This window comes from Patella vulgata, chromosome 5, assembly GCF_932274485.2.
Source record: "Patella vulgata chromosome 5, xgPatVulg1.2, whole genome shotgun sequence".
Lineage (NCBI taxonomy): Eukaryota > Metazoa > Mollusca > Gastropoda > Patellidae > Patella > Patella vulgata.
The window spans coordinates 26,666,843-26,689,269 of record NC_065883.2 but is presented as its reverse complement, the minus strand read 5'-3'; the positions used below and the strand labels follow the sequence as shown (position 1 = coordinate 26,689,269).

The following is a 22,427-nucleotide window of genomic DNA, read 5'->3' as shown; positions in this document are numbered from 1 at the left end:
TTTCCCAAGTTTATTATGAAAAGTTTTGTCCATAACGACCTAGGTATTTTGAACATTATTCCAATGAAAAATGAAATAACAAATCATGCTTTGGTTTATCTGTTCTTGCACATTATTTCAAACAATCTAAAACACCCCCCCCCCCCCAAAAAAACACAAAAAAAACGAATTGAAACATCAGATATGGAGAAGTTGGTCGTCTTTAAGAGAAGAAGAAACTTTACTGCATGAAAAACCTTACAAGGTTTATGTCGATATTATTATACAAATAAAAATAATAGAAATATACATGAAACAAAGGATACATTCATGTACATAATTATACAAAGATACACAACTTGATCTAAAATAAAAGCATCCACATTTCTGGAATAGATGCGAAACATCCAAAATACAGAATACCTAAATTAATCAAATACATTTTGAAAACAGACCCCGGTTCGTTCATGTTCTGTCACGTAACAGAAAAGAGTCCAGACGACTTTCGCCTGTATCGCGTGTGCATGTCGGCTGGAGACCACGTGGTAAGCTGATGTCATTAGACGCGCTAAAGCTCGGTTGCTACTTGATACATTTCGAGTTGAACTGAGAAGGAAGCCGGTTGTTAGCTCAAATAGTGGATAAACTAGAAACAATAGAGAGGATATTTCAACACTTGAAAAGTTAAAAAAAAAACACTGTTGCTTTACAGTGAAAGACTTTTGCAAACAACAGACATACTGCATTTCGGTAAGTTCATTTTTGATACGCTTATCTGCAAACTCTCCTTAGTAATTTTAACTTTTTTTTAGATGTGTTATTGACAAACTCATTTTCGATGATGCGATTGATTACACGAGCTGAGCTGCGTTGCGTCATGTCAAAGTGACAAGTTGGAGTAATAATAACAGAGCGTTCGATTTTAGAGATATTATTTTATTGGCAAAATGTTTTGTATTAGGACATTAAACGCCGTTTTATTTCAGTTTTATATTTATATCATTACCAAGTCGCCGACGAGAACATAAATGTAGGCAAAAGCGTTAATTGACATGAATCAAATATGTTCATGCGTAGTGTTTAAATCATTTAACTGAAGTTGGATTTTGGTATCTTTTTTGTTAATTTTTGCAAGGCTTATTTTAAAATAAAAAACCCACTGTTTAATGATCAGCACCGATAAGATAACACAAAGCTTTTATGAATTGTTTTGATATCTGGGTATAATTACACTTTAGACATTCAAGGACATCATCATTTATTAAAGAGTCTGACAAAATGTAATATTTGACCGAGTCTTATGTAGTAAGCTTACCATGAAACAATATACTGTGACCCCTGTTAATATATTTCAGGAAAACATCTCCGTTTTAGACTGGTTGCTAAAGTCTGCATTTTGTTTATTTTAACCCTTTAAAACTTAGTACATGTAAATATTTACTACCGTGGTTATTTTAAAAAAATATTACCGAAGAGTGATATGATTTATAATTTTTTATCCCAGGACTGCCCGAAACTACTTTTCCCCCCAAGACCACCCGGGTTATGTGAATAGCTCTCCATATTGGACTGCATACTAGTTCTTTTGGCCACCACACCTACTTTGAGGATAGATCTCTGCTTGGAATGGCCGCCATATCCAAAGCTTAGCATATTATTTTGTAATGCGGTTCTGCTCCATTTCATACTGTTTCATACATACACAGACTAAATAATAAATATATGAAATTGAAAGCAAAATAAATACCTCTCAAAATTCTCGAAGTACCATATACATAAGTGTTTTTAACTAAAATCGTCGATTTAGTAACTAAAATGTCGATCAACCAGCTTAATGTCTGTTCTCAAATAGCTAACTATAGACAGAGTAAGTTTACTACAATGTACATGTATGTTCAAGTGACACTGGTGATCCTGGTTCTAAAGGGTTAACATCTGAATTTCTTGTGAGTTTCTAATAGTAAGTCTACTGCGGACTTATCTAACCTATAACCCTTCTCCCAACCTTTGTCAACAGTTGAATATATGTCTTCTAATCTGAACTTTCTGTTTACATTTGCCATGATTGGGAAAAATTTCAGAATTTCAGATTCAATGATTAAATGATAAATATGAAAACTATAACTATAGATTACTCTCCCTATATCAGCTATTGGTTTGTTTAACATAATTTTGTGGTTTTGTTCTGTTCAGTGTACAGCAGCTGGTTATCCTTACAATATATAATCCGGGCTTTTTCTACAAAGTTTTTTTACATTACACATTTACCAATAACGAGGGAGACTTTTGGCAAATAGCCAATGGCAAGTTTCAACCCAAAATAATTTTTTCACATTCAAGTGCAACCCAATCCTAAATGTTATGCCACTTCTAGCAAATATCACACAGTGCACTAACAGCTTCAAAATATTGATGCAGTCAAAATTTTGTTGGCTTGTTGAAAAAAGAAATTGTGAATCACACCAAACCGTTGGTTGTAACCACAGAATCCTCAGTGCAGATGGCATGTGCCATAATAAAAGGAGGTTTGAAAAAACATCACTTTTCTGATCTAAATTGGAAAATTTGATGGTTGAAACTTTTTTTGTCCCCCGCCTTTCGAAGAAAGCAGGGGACTATTAAAATGGGTTCGTCCGTCTGTCTGTCTGTCTGTCTGTCCGTCACACTTTTTGGGACACAATAACTCTCTTCCTAATTGAGCTAGAATGTTCAAACTTGGTGTATGTGTTTATTAGGTCAATGCCTTGATGGAGTTCGAAGATGAGCATTTTCCGCTTAGGGTAAGCAGAGATAAGCAATTTGATTGGTTGATGCTTTGGGACACGATAACTCTCTTCCTAATTGGGCTAGAACGTTCAAACTTGGTGTATGTGTTGATTAGGTCAATGCCTTGATGGAGTTCGAAGATGAGCATTTTCCGCTTAGGGTAAGCAGAGATAAGCAATTTGATTGGTTGATGCTTTGGGACACGATAACTTTTAATTGAGCTAGAATGTTCAAACTTGGTGTATGTGTTTATTAGGTCAATGCCTTGATGGAGTTCGAAGATGAGCATTTTCCGCTTAGGGTAAGCAGAGATAAGCAATTTGATTGGTTGATACTTTGGGGCACGATAACTCTCTTCCTAATTGAGCTAGAATGTTCAAACTTGGTGTATGTGTTGATTAGGTCAATGCCTTGATGGAGTTCGAAGATGAGCATTTTCCGCTTAGGGTAAGCAGAGATAAGCAATTTGATTGGTTGATGCTTTGGGACACGATAACTTTAGTTCTAATTAAGTGAGATTGATGAAACTTGGTGTATAGATTTATTATATGAATACCTTAACTAAGTTCGATAATGAACATTTTTTGCTGAGGGTAAGCAGAGTGATAAGCAATTTGATTGGTAGAAACTTTGGAACACAATAACTCTCCTTCTAATTGAGGTAGAATGTTCAAACTTGGCATAGGTGTCTATTAGGTGAATGTTTAAACTTGATGTATATGTAGATGTTCATTAGGTGAATGTCTTGACTGAGTTCAATAATTAACATTTCGAGCTGAAGCTAAGCAGAGCTAATCGATTTCATTTGTCGATGGTTTGGGACAAGATAATCTTGATTCTTTCTGATAGAGAGTGATGAAACTTAGTGAAAAAAATAAATGTGCGATTAATTAATATGTGTCATCTATTTATTTTGCAATTTCGGCGGGGGACATCAGCCTCACTGTTGGCTTGTTTTCATTGTCATATAGTAAGTTGTCTGCACATGCACAACTCGCGCCTGTAAACTTTTGGAGTTTGACTTTGTGAATTCATAATTGCTTTCTATGAGACAGTTTTCATGGTGTAACAAAACCTCTTTAATTTCAGCAATATCTGGTTATTGCTGCCAAAGTTACTGCTCTTGCCTACTTTTATATATCTTAACAATTGTCTCAAACTAGTGGACTAGGGTTTACCCAGTGAAGGAAAATATAGTCCACAAAGACGTTCCCCCCCTTCCCCCACCTCCAAGAACACCATACAGCTACCGCAGTCTAATTCAAGTGGTATTACAGTATGTGTTTTAACTAGTGAATATAGCCAGCTATGACTAATGATTCTGTGTTGGTTATTGAAGAACTGAATACTTCTATAGTAGAGTAGCTTCTTGTTTGTTGATACTTGATTGGTCCAACACACCATGGGCACTCCTAGAAAAATTAAGTAAAATAAATAAACTTGCAGTTATAGTGTGGTACAGCATTAGGTTTGTGCAGATGTCTTCAAGTAAGTCATTGATTTGATAAATCAACAATTGCTACCTTGTATGTTTACACTGGCAAATCAATTAGGTTTATCAAATTTGTATCGGGGCAAAACAGTTGACATGGAAGTTTTATTCATGGCAATTTTGAGTTGGTGTCAAGTGTTGAATAATTTAAAATCAAATATTTGTTGATATAAATAATGAATCGTAAAAGTGTTTGGCATTAGATTTGGTAACTGATCACAGAAGTTATTTGTGGGTTAATAAGTTCATCAGTATTTTCTGCCGTGTCAGTGGATTGTCAGTGGTGCAGGACAGAGGGACTGGGAAGGGACAATGTATAGTTGTTTGCATGGGATGTAAAATCGAGGTGGTGTGTACACATAGCTTGCACGTAAAAAATACCTTGACAGTTGGAATTCGATATAAGAGTAGGTGTAGTGCCGCTGTCCGGACAAAATTTCTCTCATAGAACACTATGGCATATGTCCAGTCGGTGCAGGACAGTAGGTCGTTAAACCCCATTTCATTTTATAATTTAACTAAAGCTGCAGATTTTTATTTTAGGAATTTTGAATCCCGTGCAAAGTACAATGTGAAAGCAAGTGGCAAGGAATAACATAGTTGTTTGGATGGGTTACGAAAAATTTAGGGTCACGTGTGCATGTTGGCTTGCATGTAAAAGATCTTGGCAGTTTGAATTCGATATAAAAGTAAGTCGAAGTGCTGCTGTTCGGATAAAATTTCCATTGTAGCACAATGGATGGCATAGGCCAGTATTCATTACGCAGATGGAGCAGAACAGTAGAGCGATAAACCCCATTTCATTTCTAAACATTTTATTAGTTCTACATTTGTTGATGAGCGTTCATTTCATTGTATATAGGATTTTACCATTGATTAAAAACCCCTTTCCATTCCATTATATTTATTGCCTGGAAGTGTTGTTATAGGCTATATTTCCCTGTAAATATAATTGAATGCCTAAAGAGATAAAATCATACTATCATGTTTCCAATGATCTGTATCGGGTTCTACATAATGATAAGCTAGTGATATCTGTTTGTTAGCACATATCACCTCAGTAATCAGAGATCCAGCTTCTAGACACAAATTAAGTTTCTCTCTGTTAGATCTCACCCGTAAAGTTCAACCCTATTACACTGAAAATGTACTGAATTCATTTAATTTTTCTTTATACATGTAGTTTGTGTTCTGTATTTAGCACCTAGGGTATATTTGGATTTCAATTTTCCCCAGCAGAAAGTTGATAGCCTACAGATTTCACATTCAATGACCAGCTTGGCTAATTCTGTATTTTCTTGACACTCATCTGTAAATTTAGGAATGATAATAAAAAAATGCTTTCAGCCCACACAGATATATATAACATATGCTTATATGATATGTTTCAACTTTATCAGCAGTATTTGGACAAAGTTAAATGCTAATGTGATGCATGTATCTGTTAATGCCAGCCTAAATGTATGTCAAATTCCTGTATAATTTCAGACTTGTACACATGCAAATAGATGTGGATAGCCAGTTATTTAATTGAGCCCAGTCTTCTACACCGTTCAGAGCGTATTTTTAAACCAGTTCAAAATGGCCTGGGTTTTCAAGACAGCATCGTGTTGCATTCACACGTACTATAAGTCAAGCCAGTTTAACTATAGCCAGTTAACTACGCATTTTGTCTAATGGTTTAGATTGTTCGTACTTGGTTTTATTTTATTCAAATTCTTTATTTGGTTCTTGCACGCTTATGGAACTGTATGGCACCGCCATGAGCTGGAGCCAGGTTTTTTTTAAGTCAGTTTAAAAAAAAAAAGCCTTTTTTTTTTTAACTGGTGTATTTGCCCTACATTTGTGTTCAGACGACAAAGTTCAACTGGGTTTTTTTTTAAACCAGTTCAACTTTAGCGACTGAATGGGCTAAAATCTAGGAACATTTTTACAGCATCAAGTTTCCTCATTTTAATCTGACTGTCTAGTGTAGTTAATGGTGGACACTGTTGAAAGCGACAAGGTGGCAACATTGACAACTCACCTCATCTTTCACTGACCATTGAGATTGCCCTTTAGCTGAATGATGATGACCATGTGTTGTCTGTTAAATACTTGTAATATAATTAACTTCTCATGTCTCTTTACTTCTGCTCTTAAACAGACATTTTAATTAAAGAATTGCTGAGTGAAAGCATTGTTTCTTACTTCTGTTCTTAAATAATAGATTTTGAATAATGAATTGCTTCAAGTGAAATCCTTTCTTAAATGGTCTATTATTACATTTATTGGTAAAAAGAAAATTAAATTTATTATTTTATCAAATGCCACAAAAACTATTTTGGTGTTCCTTGGGTTTTTTCCAAGACTAAATATTAGATTTCTTTACAAAAACATTTTCAGTGTTTATGATGTATATCCTGTTGAAAGATCAGTTCCATTTTCATCATTTGTCAACTATGTTTACAGTATATTTGATAAAATGCACAAACGATATCCTTTCCCTACTTCTCTTTATCCTAAGTTGGCAGCAGGTCTTGTGATAAGCACAACAGGGGGAGATAGATGCAATAAGATACTCTTTACCACTGCTGTGTATCATGCCCCATGTCTTGAGTTCTCCAACAGAAGATATCTTACAGACAATTTGATAAATGTGTCATTATATTAGGGTTTAATTTTGGTGTTGAAATTTTATAGTTTAAGAAGAAGTTTTGATGCAAATAATGTTGACTAATAATAGCTGGATTTGGAAACAAATCCCTACGGATCGGATCAACTTTATATAAAATAATAATTGGCAAAAGTTTTATAGAATTACATATTAAATCCTGTCCAAATATTTTGAATACTTGGATACTATCAGCTTCAAATATACAGTATTAAAACAAAAGTTTGTCTGTCTGCTGTGAAAACAAACTGGGACATTTTAGCCAAAACATGTCTTGTGAGTAATAATAACATGTAGAGCATGGTATGCGTGGTAATGATTGTACAAATGTGTAAACGAGAGAAGCAGAAGTGTGCTGGAACCATGTATAGCTATTATGAAGTAGAATATAATGGACCCATCATGGTTTCAAGAACAAAATGTAACATCAGGAATTCTGGCATTGTTTTCAGGCCAGATGAACTATAAGAATGAACATGACAACAATAGACAGATCTTATTACTGATTTATTTAACATGAATCTTATTATTTGTGGGTGGAATTTTTTAACTATATTTTTAAATGATGGCAACCCTTGCAAATTTATTAGGTGAAATGAAATGGGGTTTAATGTTTTGCCCGGACAACAGCACTACAACCTATTCTTATTTTGAATTCCATCTGTCAAGGGTTCTTTTGCATGCACACCAATGTTCTTCATCTTATCCAAAAGACTAAATGTCCCTTGCAAGGCCTTCCGTCCTCCACTTCTGACAAGGAGGAAGCACACAGGAAAATCCAAATGAATCTTACTCACCAAGCTACTGCGGTTCAAGCAAATTTATAAGGTATTATGGATTTTTAAAACAACCTTTTACATAAATATCAACTCGAGTGTGACACAAGTGAGGTGATTAAAATTTCAAGTACATGTATATATTTATTTAATGTATTTTGGTAATTTTATATTGGTATTCTTCCTACCATGTGTTCTAGATATTTAATCATCAGGATGTTTTCATATTTACCAAAAAACAGTTTACGGAAAAAAGAAACACTGCATCCGTAATTATTTCGTTTTAGAGAGAAAAAGTATCCAGATGGGGTAATAGGGTTACTATGTAATTTATTGGTTGGTGTTAAATAAAGACCTTAATAGGAAGCAGATCAAGTAGGCTAAGTGGGTGTTTCCCTTGAGAGTACAACTAGTGTCATGCCATCTGGTCAAAGGTTAAATCGTTCTGATATCACCAATCCAGACCAAAGATAATTTGGACATTAAGACCTGAATTTTTTCATCATGGCCAGAATTTAATTCAAGTGATATCCCCAGGCTAGGGTATACATTCTCAAAATTCTTAGATCAGTGTCAATTTGAAGGACAAGGCAATAGAGCTTTCAGGAGATGCTTATTCATTCTTGTTGAAATCTTCTTGTTATTACAAATTTAATGTCCAATATATTGTGATATGATATTATGGACAGGTTGATTAAATTAAGTGAGAGAGAAATGGAGTTTAACGTCCACTCGACACAAACTAGGTCATTTCAGAACTAATATGTGGTTCAATTTTATTTCAATAATTCGCTTGTGTGTAGGGGTTTTTAGCAGTGGGAGGAAACCGGAGAAAACCCACAATGTTGGACAGGTAACCCCACTCCTTGTCACTTACAACCGGGGAATCGAAACCACGCCAGTTGACTCAATGACGACCTTACCAGTATGCACATGCTAACCATTCGGCCATCCAACATCCCTTAAATTAAGTTATTTACATATCAAGGCCGCATATAAAAAATAAGGAAAATGGGTTAAAACATAAAACGGGTTCTTATATATCAGTATGTCACTTTAAAACATGGTGTTAAAAGTTTGCAGATGAGAAGAGAGCTATATATGGCAAGTGGAACATTGTTCTGCTGTAAATTTTGGCAACAGTTTACACCTTTTGGTCTTAAACCAGTGACATTTGAAAATTTGGTAGTATGTTGCCGAGGTGGTGCTTATATGTAGGCAAGGGCAAAATCAGATGTTTAAAACTTCTTCATTTAAACCAATCAATTTGCTTGACTCCATAAGGTTTTAGATTGAGATAGGAAGTCCCCAGTATTGTAAAAAAAATCAATGATGTGTGCGTCCCAAGTTACATTATTTTATAGTAAGACTACAAGGGTATTTGCAGAAGGCCTTGTCTTTGAACTTTGTCTTTCACTTCCAAAATACCATGTATGCAAGATGACGCACACTTTTAGGAAGGCTGGGTCACTTAGAACCACGCTCTGCCTGCTCAATGTGTAAAGTCTATTCCAAATCATTACATCTTGTTTTAATTCTTAGCTAAAATGCTATAAACTAATTGCACAGAAAAACTTGTCCAGTACTTGAGCTAAGAGGACATGGTCTTTTCACACATATTCCATGATATTTAAATTAACTTAAAGATACCAGCAGCAATGCTTTTGATGAAAACTCCTTATGTTTTATTTTTACAATGTTGTACATGTAAATGAATGGCGGATCTATTTTGATCCAGTTTAACCTTTAGTACATGTACATAAGATAACATCTACCTAATAGAATATGGAATGTTAGTTCAAGTCATAAAAACTTGGAATTTTAGCCATCTGGTTCTTACCAATGGCACCATTGATGGTAACTGATGCTTCATGTTCACCAGTAGTTCATAAACACACCTGAGTTTATGTAAACATGTTATACACTAAACTACTGTGACATGAGAAGATAACCCCACTAATAATACATACAGGATTTACATACTTACCTCATTGTGTTTATATTACTAATAAATTCTTTCTCTAACACCAGGGGTGGTTTCTTTAATGGAATTTTTGATACCTTTGAGTAGACGTGTAGGAACATGGACAAGTTTATGAACATGTTTATATTCCAAGCTTCCATCTGTTTTCCAACTCATTTCTGGAAATATTTTATTTTATGGATGATCAAAATTGTTCTTTTTATAGACCAATATTGTCTTGGCCATTTTGTAGAAATTGATATTGAGAGGAGATTTTCAGACATGTACTGAAGGACATCTAAATCTTTCAATTGGAAAAGTATAAGTAAATTTGACAACATTTATATCTGTACTTTGTAAGTTTCTGTTTGTTATCATGCTAAATAAAGTTTGGTGAATCGGCCTTCTCCTGCAGATGTTTATTCTGTGGTGGTCACATCTTTCCCAGAGAATTTTGCAATATGTCCTGAATATTTGCAAAAACTTTCTTTAATTACCATAGATATTTATATCAGAACTTTTCAGGTCAGAAACATTTTCCAGTGCAGTTTCTTTCAAAGTTTGCACAATTTCTAGTATTATTATAGTATTGTTCTACATTTCCTTTCATATATACTGGTACTTCTATATACATGTATCGCCTGTCCAACCTCGTGGGTTTTCTCCGGGTCCTCCGGTTTCCTCCCACTGCTAAAGACCCCTAAGTGCAAGCGAATTATTGAAATCAAATTAAACCATATGTTACTCCCGAAATGACCTAGTTTGTGTCGAGTGGACGTTAAACCCCATTTCTCTCTCTATATACATGTAGAATATATATATTAAAAATAGCAGCTAATTGTTTGTTCCATAAAATAAATTGCTGCATTGTATTTGTGTTGATGAAATTGGTACAAAGTGAGAATATGAATGAATGGATATGTAAGCTCTATGTATGCATGTTGTTTGCATGTTTTTCCTATACAGTACATATGGTAAGATTTAACATCTGGTAGTCTGTTTTTCAGGTGCACCGCTTTCTATTTTCATGCACCTTCATTCTTTAGTGTGAAAGATGAAAAAAAATGCTACTTATCAGGATGAAATCTGAAACTGGGCGCAAAAAATTGTTCATAGCTGAGATATTTATGTTCTGTAGCTGATAACACTGGCAAATTAAACGTAGTGTATAAGATTGCTTCTACTCAGCGTTTACTTCTTATTACAAACAATATAAATATTATTAAACAACATTTAGATTCTTCAAGTGTCAAGATCTTAAGTTCTAGGCATCCGGAGGACTATATTTTATTGTCTATATGCTTTTGTAAACTTATTTCCGTGTCGGGGTGGGGGGGTATGGCTGAGTGGTTAGCATGTGCACTCTGTATCATAAGGTCTGTCATTGAGTCAACTGGCATGGTTTTGATTCCCCAGTTGTATGTGACAAGGATTAGGGTCGTCTGTCCAACCTCGTGGGTTTTCTCTGGGTCCTCCTGTTTCCTCCCACTGCTAAAGACCCCTACGCGCAAGCAAATTATCGAAATAAAATTGAACCATATGTTAGTCCTGAAATGAACTAGTTTGTGTCGAGTGAACATTAAACCCCATCTCTCTCTCTCTCTCTCTCTCTCTTTCCATGACTTTTTAACAAATATTTACTTTTAAAGCTTCTTGCCGTATTTTACTCAGGTTATCTGGAAACCCCAGATTTATTTGATATTGTTATAAAACTGAAGGTGATTTATGGAATTTAAGGTGTTTTTTTCTCAGGATAAGATAATATCACAGAATTCTATTTTTACTTTTGATTTGTGCGTGTTACATGTCTTATCATACTAATTTTAGAATCTCTTTCTCACCTTTAATTAATGTTGTTGATTGATGACAGACTAATGTAAAATGATTTTGTTAAATTTAGAATTTTATATCTACTATAGTTATGTGGATTTTTCGGACGTATATTTAATGTCTAATAGTAAGTGCAAGAGAACCGCACTACATACAAAACAAAAACTGATAAGAAAAAAATACAGACAATACTAACCACATAGACCGAACCACGCCCAATTTTTGTGTTTAACGTCTGAAGGCCACAATTCTGAATGGATTATCTTGGAACTTGGTATTCTTATTCCTTATACCCTTAGGACGGCATCTGTTGATTTTGGTGCATGATCCCACCCCCAGGGGTGTAGTGCATCCACTTTTTTGTTAATTTTTTGTCTGTAAATACTCTATAGGCTGCAATTATTAACAAATATTGTTCAAATTCAGCATATCAATCATTTTAATAACAGGGTTGTACCTATTTATATCCTTACATATCCAATCCCCAGGGGCAGAGCCACGCCCAATTTTTTTGTTTATTGTCTGCAATTCTGAATGGATCATCTTGGAACTTTGCATATTTATTCCTTATACTACAAAGACGGCAACTATTTATTTGGTGCATGCCCAGACCCCCTGGCGTGGTATCACACCCACTTTTTGTTAATATTTAGCCTTCTTTGCCACTTGTGATGTTATTGTCATTGCACCAATTTAATATTTCACGCTCGAAATATTAAAAAGTACCATATCAATGCAGGTATGTGGACGTATACTGTAAAGTTGATATTTTATAATGAAAACAACTCCTTACACTTAAAAACACTCTTAATACATCTTATAGTCAAGACATTGACAACAAAATATTTCAGTTCTACTGACAACAAAAAATAGACAACTGTCATGGTGGCATTTATTTTGGGTTAAATCGTCACTTTATGAATCACTTCGGTAATTATTACACCCAATACAGTATTTGATTTGAGAGAGAATTGATAAATATAGTGGTAACTTTAGATCATCATACATCCCATCTGGTTAACTTCTACAAAATCTGACAAGACACTGTCTGCCATTTTTTCTCTACTATATCCATTTATTTCCAAAATTCTCACAAAAAAGACGATCTGATGTCTTGACATTCCCAACCCTGTTATTTATTACATCATTTTGGACGTAAAACACATTGGATCTATTAGAAGTTTACATCTATAACGTTTAGACACAAAAAATTTTCTACATATCACGGCTGCCTGAAATTCACTTTTCAATGAAAATCATAAATTATTGGAATATATTTATCACATTATTGTGATTCATTTATTTTGATCTAGTCAGAAAGAAAAGAAAGATACCAGTAGAATATATGTAAAAAACTGACTAGCTGATGCCATTATGATACCGTAAATGTTTTGTACCAACATTGATTAGTGAACAGTTGTTAGATATCAAATATAACAGAAATAAAAAAATCTCTATGTGGTGGAGATACCAGGCAAAATGAAAACTGTTTAGTTGATTAAATAATCATCTGTACAGTCCTACACACAAACCAGGTTTTGGCCAAATCCAGCCCGATAAGGACTATCTGGTGTATATTGTTAACTGTCATCAACTGTCGTTAATAATTACTGGAAACAGTCATATAAGGTGGATATTTGATACCATATCCCTTCTGGTGTTTACAGGAATTTCAACTGTGTGACCCCATAAAGGCTTACTGGGTTCTTATGAAGTAAAATAAGCTATTTATATCTAGATCAGAATTTTATTTAACAGCATTAACAATACATTGAGAAAAATACTACATATACAGTAAAAGTATCTTATTATTTTTATTTAATACATTTATAGAGAGCAAATTTCACCAAAATGTTCAGATGAGTTTAATAATTATAAAGTAAAAATACAATTTTGTGATTAAAAAAGCTAAAAATATATATAAATTCAATTATGAATTGATCTTCAAAAACTAAGCAAGATTAATTGTATATTAAGTATATTAACATGAAGATCCAGTAGATTGATCAACACTGTAATTATTGAAATATTACCACAGTACTAGAACATGCATTTAACATAATAAACTTACAATTGATATGCACGTAAAAAGGATCCAAAAACGTTGCAGGTTATATGCATTAACTAAATATTCATTATTTTTATTTGGAATAAGATTAAATGATAATGAATTTTAATTTTTGTAATACAGGATTTATTGTATTCTAAAAATAGATATTCCTTTCCATGTACATCTACGAAGAGAATAAGGTAATTCACATAATGAAACCACAGAAAAAAAATACTATTTCATCTCATTTCACTCTAGATCAAAACATGACCGGTATTGAAATTTATTACTTGTAATACATGCCGACATAATACATTTTCAATGTGGTAAGATACCAATTACCATATTAGTTAATTATAAGTCAGTTATATCTCTTAGTCTCCCCAAACTCAGCAGAAAAAGGGGGGGGGGGCATGAATCAATCTCCCCAAACAATTGTCAGCAACCATATACAACATAAAAAAAGCAATATGTATCCAGTAGTTTTACAATTCTCTGAAATATGAAAAATATCTTTGAAAAACATTATTTTGGGTTCTGGAGGGAATGGACATGTACCATAGATAATTTTTGTTATTTTGGTAACTTTTTTTTAGGCGTAGATGTTAGCTGCCTTTTTCGTCTTTGACCTTTCTGTGGTGTTTCGTTTGTTTTTTTTCGCTTCACCCCTTCATTGCTTTTTAAAATTGAATCTAATGCCATGAAGGCATCCGGTCCAAAGTCATATTCCACTTCTCCAGTAGCTGACTTTTTAAGACATGGCAGCGACATGAAATCCGGTAAATCAGCACTGTGGTCACCAGCAGTTAACAGATAATCAATCTGGAGTTGAATCAGATTGGCTAAGCGGTGAATGGCGGTGGTAGGTGGCATCCAGTTATCCGCGTTACTTAGTTGTAGACCATCGGTTGAACTAATACTTTGCAATTTCTTCTTTCTTTCCCTAGTTATTCTGCGAACATCTTCAGATGTTACACTTTCCGGATTTAGTTTTTTGGGACAGTAAAGATTCTTAATAAATTCCTCAAAGATATCTGGATTAATCTGGATTTGAGTTGTACACTCTATAAGAGAGGAAAGAAAGTGGTCATTGTATACATACATTTTTAATATTTTATCGTGTGATTTCCCTTTTATTTTGGGAATAAAGTCATTGCCACCAAGACAAAGGCCAATGGGTACTTTGATCCCTATCAACTTAGAGTTGAAGGTTTTTTCTAAAGTTTCCAGAATCAGGGTGATATTAAATATGTCATATTTTTTCTGGGGCTTTTGGAGTATAACATACACATCATTTTTGAAATGTCCATTTTCTTCCCTTGGCCAATGTCTGGCAACAGCGAAAAGGTGAATTATGACTGCATCTATGTCACCTGACGTTACAAAGCTGACAATAGTATCACCCGACTCGAGTTTGTCTTTGCACCCAATAAGCCAATCCACTTGGGACATTTCTGCTTCGCCCTTCTTTTGGTGAATATCAGTTAGGTTGGTTATCTGGCATGGTGTCTGGTCAGGAGTGAATTGGCAGCGAATGGGAATCGCATACTGATTACAATTGCAAGCGCCTCTACAAATGCAACTAGTTGCCATTTCGCTGTCAATATCTACAGTTATTTCACGTGGCAGTTTTAACTTGTGGATATTTGATGCTAAATAGTTGCTGATCATAGATTTGCCGACATCAGTACCAGTTATTGCATCACGTTGAAAAGTATGTTGATTCAGGATATCATCTGCACTTTTTAAATGCACAACTGATACACCAGGGTTTTTCTTTCTTTGCCGTCTTGTACCGGCCTTGAAATTGTCTGGTGTAAACGTATATTTTTCTTCACACACAATCACTCTCTCCAAAGCAGTCATTTGTTTAATAATTGGACACAGGACAGCATTCTGGACATAGTATAGATATTGGGATCCGGTAACAACTTTGGTCTTAAATTTGACTCCAGCAAATTCAATTGTAACAATCTTTACCCTTTTTGTCAGCCAACCAGGTAATAATTTTGATGCTGTTGTAATACACTTGTTTATTTCCTGTGGGTTACAAAACTCTAATAGATTTGCCAATGCCAGTTTCATGGAAGAGGATTTCTGTACTTTTGGTTTGCTACAGTCTGGTTTAACAAGAGATTGACACATGTTCATATCAGAGCTCAACCGATCTGTTTGCTTTAGAGCATTTGATAGTAACTTGGATCTTTTGTCTTCTTTCAATTGTCGTTCTGATTTGTGTGCGATTTTCGTTTGCTTTACTACTCGTTTGATGGTAACACTTACATTTTTATTTAAGCGCGATTTCAAATTTATTGGTCCTGAAACATCTTCCAATTTGGGGGAATCTGTAGCAGAGAGTTGAAATAGATTGTCTTTGCATATGAATCGTTGAATAAGATATTTTCCAATTTCCTTTGTATCATCATCTAGGATCTCACGAGACAGCACACCCTTGTCAATGGCATACACATTGCGTGGAATGTTGCAGGGGTGTGTTGAGAGTGCATCTTGTCTTAGAATAACCTCTGTGACTCGAAAAATATGTTTTATGTCTGTCTCAGTGAAGTTCCAAGATACACCATAAGAATCACTGTCGCTCTGTTGAACAGCATGAACAGCGTTGAATGAATCAATGAGTGACATTCTTCGTACAGCTGATTCTTGGGAAGATCCAGAGCGGAATCCCTTTAATGCGTCTTTATGGTCCATTTCGCGTTTGGTGTCGCATGCAAAGTTTACCTGGCTATTTCCGATAGGAGTAGAGAACAGACATTTTTTCAAATTCTGGTGAAAGATTCCTGCTGTATAATGCTCTGTCAATAAGCGAGTACAATAGGGTGCATAAGAACTAGCTCCATTTAAGAATGAAAACCACAAAGATGACTTTACCGCTCCCAATAACAGACTGTATCCATTCTCACCGCCAAGACGTTCTGCTAGTTTCACAGCTACAACTTCATTACAATGTATCATCATATCAAAATGGAGAGCAAAAGTAGCATTTATTTTTCTCATTGTAACCATAAATTCGTCAAACTTATTATTCCATTTCTGGGCTGTCTCAATAGGAGTTTGATTTAGTTCATTCTCAACAAATAACTGTGCATCCGTGCTTGGTAGGTATTGAATAAATTTAAGTGTAAAAGCAAACTGAAGAGATTGAGAGAGCCTTCTAATATGCCGTGTAGCAGTATCAATGTGTTCAGTAGTTATCAATTTTGACCATTCTGTAGTTGTTTCGTCACGCATGACCATCAATAATTCCACCAATCCTGCATAGCGATATGCACTAAACAAAGTATTGACCTTGGATTTTCTGAGATGAAGGAGTGGAAACTCGGGCAAAAATTTCTCATATTTTTTATTTTCCTTAATAAGGGACAGCAAATTAATACCAATTTTATTGTCTGGGCCAAAGAGAATTCTATCGAAAGAAACCGACTCGCTTTCAGTGTTTTTATCCATTCCAGCTTTTACAAGAATATCATCTAAGATTTCTCTTAGCTTATTGATATCATCATCTCTTCCACTTGCTGGGGGTGGATGTCTTGTAAGTAATGGAGGTGTGGTAAATTTTTCAAAACCAAACATTGAAATTATAGATTGCTTCTCATGATCAGTTTCTTGAATCGTCAGTTGTTCCATGGATGTTTCTAAAAGGGAATCATCGAGGGTAATCCCAAGGTCCATAGAGTCATCTAAAATGTTACAGGTATCATGAACAATTTCGTGCAAATTATCGTCATTTGTGTACAATGGATAATTCGAGGACAAACCAACTGGAGATATCTGAAACACAAAAATAATGATTTTTAGAAAGTATATTAATACAAACTAGATTTTAAATCTTTGCAGTGTGAAATATTTTGAGTGGGACTATGTGTGGGATAGAACTGACTTAAACATTGCTTCCACACATTCATCATTTTGAAATAAGATAGGTATGGTGAAATGTTACCTGGATTATAGGAATAGGGGATGAATCGTCTGGTGACTTCAGTTCTTCAACTGGTTCAACAGGTTTCAATGATGTACATTTTGGCACCATCTCTTGGTTGAATACAATGGCTTCTTGAATGAACTTGTTTAGCCATGATGTCTTTGGAAATGTACAAGTGGTATCTGAAAATGTGTAAGATATTTATACTAGCTGTAGGAAGAACTAATAGGATTGTTATTGTCATCTGTCAAGAAAAAATAAATTTTGAAAGTAAAACCCTCATTAACTGCAAGTTTACAGGATCATATTCATATTTCTCTTGTTACCCAAATTTGTAACTCGGCCTATTCTTCAAATACAAAAAAAAACATTCTTGAATGTAGACCTTAATTTAAGGAAAATTGTTTCATGTACCTGGGCCCTAAACCGTTGTATACACTGGTATACTTTTCTAAAGAAAGGCTAAATATCCATTATTTATAGCTCAAGGAACAATTCTTTTCTTTACAAATTTGCCAGATTGTTGATGTTAATGCACAGTAATAATCTTACCTTGTAACATTCTCCAAAGGCTATTATTTCCCCATCTACATATGTTGTTAAATATTTCTAAACTGCTTTCCTCTGAATGTGAAAGATTCAAAATGGTATCAAAAGCCTCTTCTTTGCTCAAAATTAGCCGCTTTTTACATGAGCAGTGTTGTGATCCATCACAGATATTCACATCATGCCAGTTTTCTGTTGCTTTAGAGTCTTTTGGCAACCCCTGGAGTGTTATTGGTAGCATGCACAGTTGTTTTGAGCGATGTTCTCCAGGATCGGGATCACTGTGATACTTCAGACGTACAAGATTATCCAACATCAAAATCAAGTGACACTGCCTAAGGCTAACCATTTGAGTCACATTACCAGCAAGAGTATCGTATGTAATAGGGTACTCCTTGATATAGGTCTGGTAGTAGAGCTGATCATCCATCGACTTTGAAATAAGGTTGTTTTCAGCAAATGTCAGTGATGTTGTAAATCCATATTTACTTGTGATATTGAAAAGCGTACTTATGCTGTGATAGTTCATTAAAAGTTCGTCTGTTATTTTTTGTTGGAAAATTCCAATGAAATTTTTGTTAAATGTATTCAATAGAACTTCATATACAGAGTACAATCGTTCGTATTTTTTATTTAAGAAATTTTCAGACAAGTTCTTGTGGTAAAGACTATCTTTGTTAATGAACATTTCAAGAATAAGTTGCATTTCCAATGGTACATCCAAATGAAATTCCTGGAGAACGTCGAAATTGGTGACAGACAAAGGCTTGGGCAGTGATATATCAAAACATGACTGGCATCTTTCCATTATTCCGTTGACACTAATTTCTTCTGGAACTACATTTTCTTGTAAAACGTTGCATAAAAACAATATATGTGTACTTAATTTATTTAACCGGAGGTCGTCATAAAGACTAAATCTTGCAATATGACCATTTTTTTGCAGGTATGGTGTTAAAGAATTGGAATCAATGAACATAATATGATGACAATTCAACGAATGATATTTGTTGCATATGTTCAATATCATCTGTATTGTTAATTTGTTGGTTGGTGCTTCACAGTTACTAGTACAGCCGACAATAATGTCAACTGTATCTAAAAAATCCTGGATACCAGGACACATACATTTTACGCATGTAACTGATTGTATTTCAACAGGAAATATTGTTGTGACTGCGTTGAAAATTTGAGATTCTACAATAGAAGGCCTATGTTTGTTGATTGTGGATAATTGTATTTCTTCACTAACAGCATTTGATGTTGTCCTTTGACTTCTCAATTTAATAGTTTGTTGGGCACTTTTTACAACAGATTTGCTTAGGTTTTTAGCTTCTTTTAGTGATTTCAGATAGTCCCAACGCCTTTTAATACTATCACCTACAGGCTCACTGCACAAGCTTTGCGCAAAATGGTGCTCGAATAAACATATTCTTGACCATTCTTCATTTGTAAAAATAACTTTATATGAATGTTCAAGGAATGGAATTTTCAATTCATCAAGCTTCAGATATTTATGATCGTCCTTCCCAACAAGTAAATTTGATATTTCTTTGTAAAGATCTAATAGTGTACCTTGTAATTGAATTTTTGATGGTACCGAAGAGAAAAAATCTTTACTTATTTGGTTTCCAATGGAAAAACAATTTTCAAAGTCCTCGGAATGATTAAAAATATATTTTAGAATAGCCAAAGTACTTATGCATTCTGTGCCACCAACAACTTTGATATGTCCTCCCTGGTATCTTTCTACTTCTCGTTTAATGTTATATTTCTTCAATAATTTAATCCTATCCTTTTCTGATTGATTGTTCTTAAGATATATTATAAAGTCATCCAAAATAATCCACAATCTGGAATCATTATCATCTCTTCTCAGTGGCAATTCTCTTAATTTCAACATAATGAAATTCCAGTTTGAAAGGAACAGTACAATATAATATAAGCCGTCTGCTAGTATATCAAATGATACAATGAGCATTGGATATCTTTATATTATACAATATTAACATCGGTGTGAAATTTGATATTGTGTGCCAACATAGATAGCACATTCCTCCCACAACCAAAAAATATTGAAATACAATACATTTATAAAGATAAGATTCAGTGGGTCTATGGCCATGTGTTTTATAATAATGAGACAGTAGCTATAGGTGTTGACAGCATTAGAGATCTTACTGTAGCTCCATTGGAGCCAGAATTTTGGCTTGTGTGTAGGACTGTGTATATGTTGAACTGAAATAATACATAAATTATCTTTTAAATATATACATCAGGGTTTTTATTTATAACCTCACCCAAAATATTTAAAATCCTAATCTGATATAGACTTAATTTAAAGTCTTTCTTTGACAACAGATGTTCAGGATTAGTTTTAATAATTTAAATATGTATATGTAAGCTTCTACAGTATACAAAAGCTAAAGCTCTGAATTATCTCTTTGATCTCTGTGCTAGTGCTTCTAGTTACTCTGATAAATTATCAAGGAAACACAATAAATTTGTTTGTGGGTACTCTACAGGTCACAATTCCTGATTTTGACGGAACTTGAAATATAGTTTTTTCTCCAAAAGACATTGGGTCCGTTCGATATTGGCATGTATTGGATAAAAGATTCATGGATTATGGCTCCTGAATGTACAAAAAATCACATTTTTAGTTTGTGGTCCTCCTAGAGGTCACAATTTTGATCCGATTTATAAAACCGTTCTAATATATCACTGTTACACCATAATGATGATTGAATTAGAATTTCGTGAAAATTGGACCAAAACTGACGGACAAAATGACCACTCTATATACGCTAATAGTGTTAAAGTAATATGAAGGTTGTGGACTGTCTAGAGGTCACAAGTTGGATCCGATTTTTATGAAATGTCAAATGTGTTAATGTCCCACCGATCTCGGTTCCTTTCTACATTCGCACATATCGAACCATAAGTTCCTGGATTATGGCCCCAGATTGTATGGAAATTAATTTTTATACTATTAGTCCGTGCACAAGATATTCCTTTTTCACTGTTTCTTTACGTTTCCCTCGTTCACTTTGTTGATATTTAATCAGAATGAGTCAACTTGTGGAGGAAATATAAATTAATTTTATCACATGATCGTTTTATTATTGGTAATTGGTAAAAGAATTGTATTTTGTGGTTGTTTTTAGATCAGAGATAACTTACCGTGAAAGCTTTCTTTAATACTGCTTTTTATTTTTTCACACAAATCAATGATTGTCGTTCTACGCATCTGTGCTCATGAGATTTCAAAAGGTTTAAATGTGAAGATTGGTCTTAGAGATATGAAACTATTAAAGTGAAATAATGACTACTGAATGCATCTCAAATCTCAACTGTTCCAATGAGAGATGTTTAAGTTTATTATTATACTAGTTTATTTGACTAATGGTCAGATCGCATGTGGACAACTCTTTCAGTCAGAAGAACTATCTAATTAGTAGGGCTATTATCAAGTAAATATTAATGTTACTGGCGTCAGTACGCCTGATTACTCGCTTGTCAGGAATTATGCACCTCATCTCGTTTGATTGCTCAATTGTGTGTATTATAGGACTTTATTCTGCTAGTCTGTGAATTGTTGCCATTTGTATAGTAGATAGGTTAAGTCTTAATTTGGTTAAGTTCTGGATGAATTATGTCTTGTGATTAATATACTGATATAACCTAACATATTAAAAATGTTTCAAATGTTCAATTTGTAATTGTTTAACTCAGAGAATATTACACAAACAACAGTTCCAATAATAGATATTGTAGTATTGGATTAAGGATAATATTGTTTATCTACATCTGTTTTTTTATACATGTATGAACAAAACAGTTATTAAAGATCCAGAGATTATCTTGGATATCTGTAATCAAAGTGAAATTTACTAAATTTTATTTAATTATTGTCCATTTTGGTATAAAATTAGTAATTTTGTTGCTAAACATTTGTTAATGATAAAATATTTCAGGATATAATAAATATTTCAGTATCATATTTGAAATATAATAAGTCAAAATGAAGCATAGATAAAATATTTCTGTATTATATTTGAAATATAAGTCAAAATGAAGTCTGGATAAAATATTTCAGTATCATATTTGAAATATAAGTCAAAACAAAATCTGGATAAACTATTTCAGTATCATATTTGAAATATAAGTCAAAATTAAATCTGGATAAAATATTTCTGTATCATATTTGGGAGATAACCAGTCCTCTCATTGAAAAAATATTTCAGTATTACATGTCAAATGAAGCATGGATAAACGAAATATTGCCATTTATAGGGCATTCCCATATTTTGTGACCTTGAGAAGTTATCAGTGAAAGGATTAAATAATGTAAACTTGACACCGATTCTGCCTGTAGCATTTGAAAAAAATGTAATATTGCCTTGATAATTGTATAAATATTTATTAATCT

General features: G+C 33.9%; 2 protein-coding genes across 3 annotated transcripts in view; one reads left to right on the top strand and one right to left on the bottom strand.

The window, feature by feature from the left end:
• The first annotated feature begins 527 nt into the window (after positions 1-527).
• The window catches only part of LOC126821844 (proteoglycan 4), a 42,148-nt gene continuing 20,248 nt past the window's right edge, over positions 528-22,427 (top strand). Inside the window, exon 1 of one of the 2 annotated variants that reach the window (XM_056101081.1) lies at positions 528-729. The gene's annotated coding sequence lies outside the window, so the exon portion shown is untranslated. Of the gene's footprint in view, positions 730-4,145; positions 4,234-22,427 lie in introns of those variants that run through there. The other variant, XM_056101082.1, reaches the window with a different exon arrangement.
• Positions 5,520-18,062, bottom strand: LOC126822570 (uncharacterized). The gene is made up of 4 exons (XM_056100959.1): positions 18,002-18,062; positions 17,468-17,631; positions 16,987-17,298; positions 5,520-5,546 (listed from the first exon to the last, which is right to left on the bottom strand). The coding sequence occupies exons 1-4, from the start codon at positions 18,009-18,011 to the stop codon at positions 5,520-5,522; spliced, it is 513 nt and encodes a 170-aa protein (XP_055956934.1). The 5' UTR covers positions 18,012-18,062.